Genomic DNA, 4,986 nt, shown 5'->3' with positions numbered 1-4,986 from the left:
GTGGATCACAACAAATTGTGGCAAGTTCTTAAAGAGCTGGGAGTACCTGACCATCTTATTTGTCTCTTGAGAAACCTATATGCGGGTCAAGAAGCAACAGTGAGAACAGGACATGGAACCACTGATTGGTTCAAAATTGAGAAAGGAGTTTGGCAAGGCTGTATACTGTCGCCCTGCCTATTTAACTTATATGCAGAGCACATCATGAGAAAGGTGGGCCTAGATGAATCACCAGTTGGAATAAAGATTGCTGGGAGAAATATAAACAACCTCAAATATGCAGATGATGCCACTCTCATGGCAGAAAGTGAAGAGAACTAAAGAACCTCTTGATGTGGGTGAAGGAGGAGAGTGCAAAAGTTGGCTTGAAACTCAACATTAAAAAAACTAAGATCATGGCATCCGGTCCTCTCACTTCCTGGCAAATAGATGGGGAAGAAATGGAGGTAGTGACACATTTTATTTTTCTGGGCTCCAAGATCACCGCAGATGGGGACTGCAGCCAAGAAATTAAAAGACACTTGCTCCTGGGGAGGAAAGCTATGGCAAATCTAGACAGCATACTAAAAAGCAGAGACATTACCCTGCCAACAAAAGTGTGTGTAGTCAAGGCTATGGTTTTCCCAGTTGCAATGTATGGCTGTGAAACTTAGACCATAAGGAAGGCTGAGCACCAAAGGATTGAGGCCTTTGAATTGTGGTGCTGGAGGAGACTCCTGCGAGTCCCTTGGACTGCAAGGTGATCAGACCAGTCAGTCCTAGAGGAGATCAACCCAGACTGCGCCTTAGAAGGCCAGATACTGAAGATGAAACTCAAATACTTTGGCCACCTAATGAGAAGGAAGGACTCCCTGGAGAAGAGCCTAATGCTGGGAACAATAGATGGCAAAAGAAGAAGGGGACGGCAGAGGATGAGGTGGCTAGATGGAGTCACTGAAGCAGTCGGTGTGAGCTTAAGTGGACTCCGGGGGATGGTGGAGGACAGGAATGTTGTCCATGGGGTTGCGACGGGTCGGACACGACTTTGCGACTAACAACAACAACAAAGAAAAAGGGACTTAAGGGAGACTTAAAGATCTTTTCAATCCTAAAGGAAATCAACCCTGTTCTTTAGAAGGCTAGATACTGAAGCTGAAGTTCAGAAACTTTGGCCGCCTAATGAAAAGGAATGACTCATTGGAAATGACCCTGTTGCTGGGAATGATTGAAGGTAAAAGGGGAAGGGGATGGCAGAGGCTGAGGTAGCTGCAAGGGGTCACTGGGGAGGCGGGTGTGAGGTTGGGTGGGCTCCAGGGAACAATGGAGGACAGGAGTACCTGGAGGAAAGTTGTTCATGGGGTTGTGAAGAGTCGGACACAAATTTGCGACTAAACAACAACAAAAAAGATCTTTTCCCAGAAGTGAACGCAAAACTCTATGCTTCTTTGATGGTTTGAACTTTTAATTTATTGCAGTAATGAACACAAATATCCCCTTGTATCAAAGGGGAATTACGCCTGAGTGCAACCACTACATGGAGGAAATAGCTGCTTAGTGTTAGAACCTATCATAATTCAAAATATGTTCAAAATATGGGCAAATCTGAAGTAGAAGCAGGTGTTCCAGCAGTGTTGGGAATTTCTGGGAGTATCAGGAAAGGAGCGACAGGGTGGTGGGTAATACAGAATACTTTACTTTTAGATTAAAAAATAATTCATATTCTTGGGGTTCTGAGAAAGATTTGTTTGGCCCCTGAAGGGCAACAAAGTCTATCATGGAGGTGATGACTGTAATTAAGATATAGCTTGAGAATTTACCATTTCTTTCTAACAAAGATTGGAATAAATTTCTTCTCTAACAAAGATTTAATTGCAGCAGAATACATTAAATGAACACTAGATTGTTATCAGCTACTGAGTTAACAACTAGACTTACATAAAGGCTGAAGAGGAAATGGCCGGCTGACAAAAAGGCTACAAAAGAAATTTCTTTTTGAACACAGAAGTTGGATGTTTCTGAGGTGGCTAATTCAGACCACTGGAATGTGAACTAAATGTTCTGAGACATCCCTGAAGCCTAAGAAAACTTAGTAGGAAGTGGGTTACTTCATACTGCTCTGTTTTTCCTTCACAAAAGTAATCTTATACGAAAAGTGGGTGTGTTAGGAATCCTTGCATCTCACTGGCATCAATTAAGCTACCTTCTTCCGTATTTGCCCTCCTGCCCCCTGAGATCAGCAGCAGAGGCCCTCCTCTGGGAACCCTCCGTAAAAGACATTAGGATGTAAAATACTCAGAGGAGGGCTTTCTCTGCGGTGGTGCCCCACCTATGGAATGTATTCCCCAGAGAGGTCTGCCTGGCGCCGTCGTTATTTGTTTTTTGGCGCCAGGCTAAGACCTTTTTATTTCAATAATATTTCAATAACTTTTAATATTAGCTATATATGTTTTAATCTGCAGCCAGGGTGGATCTGGAATTTATTTGTATTATGTTTTATTCTATTCTTATTTATTTATGTAAGCTGTCCTGAGGCTCTGCGAAAGGATGGCATATAAATATTCTAAATAAATATTCTAAATAAATAAATGACTTGCACTTAATTTTAGAGTATCAGTTTCTATAGCCTGCCCTCTTTCCAGTGTCAGATGTTCCAGGCGTCAAGGGTGGGCTTGGTTAGGCACTGGCTCAGGATGCACCCTCCAGCAGGCACCCCATGACAAGACCTCCCAGAACTGCTCCTTCTCTTCACTCTCACAACCTGCTTGCTCACCTGCCTCTTGTGCTAGTGGTGTATGGGAGCAGTAGCTGCTGCCGCTTGCTGTCTCTTTGTCTGTCAAACAAGCAAGTGGTAGCAGCAATGGGGAAGAGCAACAGCAATTGGTGACAATGGCAGTGAGAAGGGCAACTTACTGAGGGAAGAGGCTATTGAAGATGTCTTGCCCAAGAGCCCTCGAAATTCTAGGGCTGGCACTATGCTGCCCATTCAGCTCACCACAGTCCTATATGGGCATATTCAGAATAAACCTGACTAAGCTCACTTGGGCTTACTTGAAGGTAAGGCCAGGTGTAATCCTAATCTGTATCCCAGGATACTTCTAGGTGAGGCTTGTATTGTGCAATACCCCTGCCTTAAAGACAGACAGTGCATGGGTTGGCCCAGATCTCATCACCTTCCACTTGCAACCCTGCTGTTTTTTCCACTGGTTCTAACTGTTTTCCTAGCAGAAAATCTCTGTTAGTCAGAACAGACAGCATAGGTGCAAAATGCCTTTTGACTGGTAAAGCTAGAGCTCCCCACATAGAAGCACCCCAGTCTCTAGATTCTGCCTCATATCTTGTCACCATACATGGTATGAAATGTGGGACTAGTGGTTCCAAAGATGTAAAATGTTAAAAGATGCTTCAATTCTGAGGCAGAGCATTGCATGGGCAGAAACAGAGGGAAAGGATTCTCTTCCTTAAAGAAGTCTACTTCACACATGACAAATCCATATTTAGAGAATCTCATCCATGTAGGGGAAATTTCATCTGTTTGCATTCCATCATGTATGACAAATATACACCATTTCACAGCATGCATGCATTTTGGGAAGTCATGATTGGTGGTCATTTTGCACAAAATACATACACATTGAAGCAGACATATGTTGCCACATGTGACACAGATGAATGCAGTCTCCTGAAAGAAAGTGCCATCTTTCTCAAAGATTGGCCATGTATCTCTGTAAAGATTGACCATAAACAACAGATCTTGCTTTAATGGGGTGTTAACTGAATGAAGAAAAGAAGGGAGCTGGTGACCCTGTGCACGCACTCTCCATGCGATTAGCTGTTAGCAGATCATCTATTGTAGTCTCACATTTTAGCCCCCTGCTGCACACATTCTTTGCAGGCATCATTTTAACCTACAGGAAACATAGTCCTACACAGGCTGTTGGTGCCCCCTATGCATCTCCCTTCCCTTCCTCCTCCTCCTCCCTTCCACCAAAGCATCCTTTCCCCCACTTCCCCATATTCCGCACCTCTGAAGCTGACGTGCACCTGCCTCTCCCCAGAACCCGGCAGCTGGGTGACCCTCTTGACGCTGACGCTCAGGGCCATGATGTTCTCAGGACTTGGCTTGGCACAGAACTGACCAGGTGCGACGCCTGCTCCCCAGGCAGGGCTCCACCTGTCCCTTCAGTGAGTCAGGCCTGGGGACTCACCAAGCAGGTTTGGCTGCCTGGACCCCACCCTCAAGTCACACAACATCCAATAATAGCACGTCTGCAAGAAGTGGGCAAGCACCAAATACTCCGTGACCCCAAATCCAGAAACATTGCTCTCCCTCAAGCAATCTGTTGAAACTGCAGCTGTTTCCTTGTCCGGCTCATGGAAACCCTGCTCACTGTCCATCCCTCTTTTCAAATGACCCACTATCCCCTGTATCAATTCCAATCCCCATGCCAGTATATTCACCACTGTATTCATAGGCAAACCGGAAAATATTTGCTTGTAAGTTCCATGACTTCTGGTTGAGTACCATGAGAAATACTTCTCACAGTATTTCTCCCTCTCCCCCCCCCCTTTATCTATTGACAGAAGAGTCTGCATGACTCTGCTCGAGTTTTGCTCCAAGATGTTGTTTGCTTCCTTTTCTCAATGACTTAAGCTAATCCCCACCCCAACCCTCAAACACACTTTGTTTTCAGTATTATTCTATCATGATTCTTTTGCAGCTCATATTTTCTTTATTTGGGAGTGTGGAGGGGAGTTCATATTTTATCCACAGTAGAACTAGAACTTTCTAAGAAGCTGTGATCCCTCTCCCCCAACAGGTTTTCTACAGTAAGAAAAAAGATGCAAAAGCCACAGAACAATCAGTGCTACAAGTAGAAGATGTTAACGATAGGACCCCTAGTAATGTTCTTGGGTCATTAATCTCATTTTTGTGAGCTGCCCAGAGAGCCCTGGGGCTATATGGTAGCATAAAGGTGTCATAAATAAATAAAATAATGAATAATAATC

General features: G+C 44.3%; 1 protein-coding gene across 1 annotated transcript in view; it reads right to left on the bottom strand.

Moving 5' to 3' along the window:
• LOC123031953 (fer-1-like protein 4) overlaps positions 1 to 4,080 on the bottom strand; it is a 67,251-nt gene extending 63,171 nt beyond the window's left edge. The window contains exon 1 of the mRNA XM_044447484.1: positions 4,002 to 4,080. Coding sequence (XP_044303419.1) covers positions 4,002 to 4,080 — 79 coding nt within the window. The remainder of the gene's footprint in view (positions 1 to 4,001) is intronic.
• Between the last annotated feature and the right edge of the window lie 906 nt (positions 4,081 to 4,986).

This window comes from Varanus komodoensis, unplaced genomic scaffold, assembly GCF_004798865.1.
Source record: "Varanus komodoensis strain SLA01 unplaced genomic scaffold, ASM479886v1 scaffold52, whole genome shotgun sequence".
Taxonomy (NCBI): Eukaryota; Metazoa; Chordata; class Lepidosauria; order Squamata; family Varanidae; genus Varanus; species Varanus komodoensis.
Note: the sequence above shows the minus strand (reverse complement) of the source record. Positions and strands in the feature narration are given on the sequence as shown.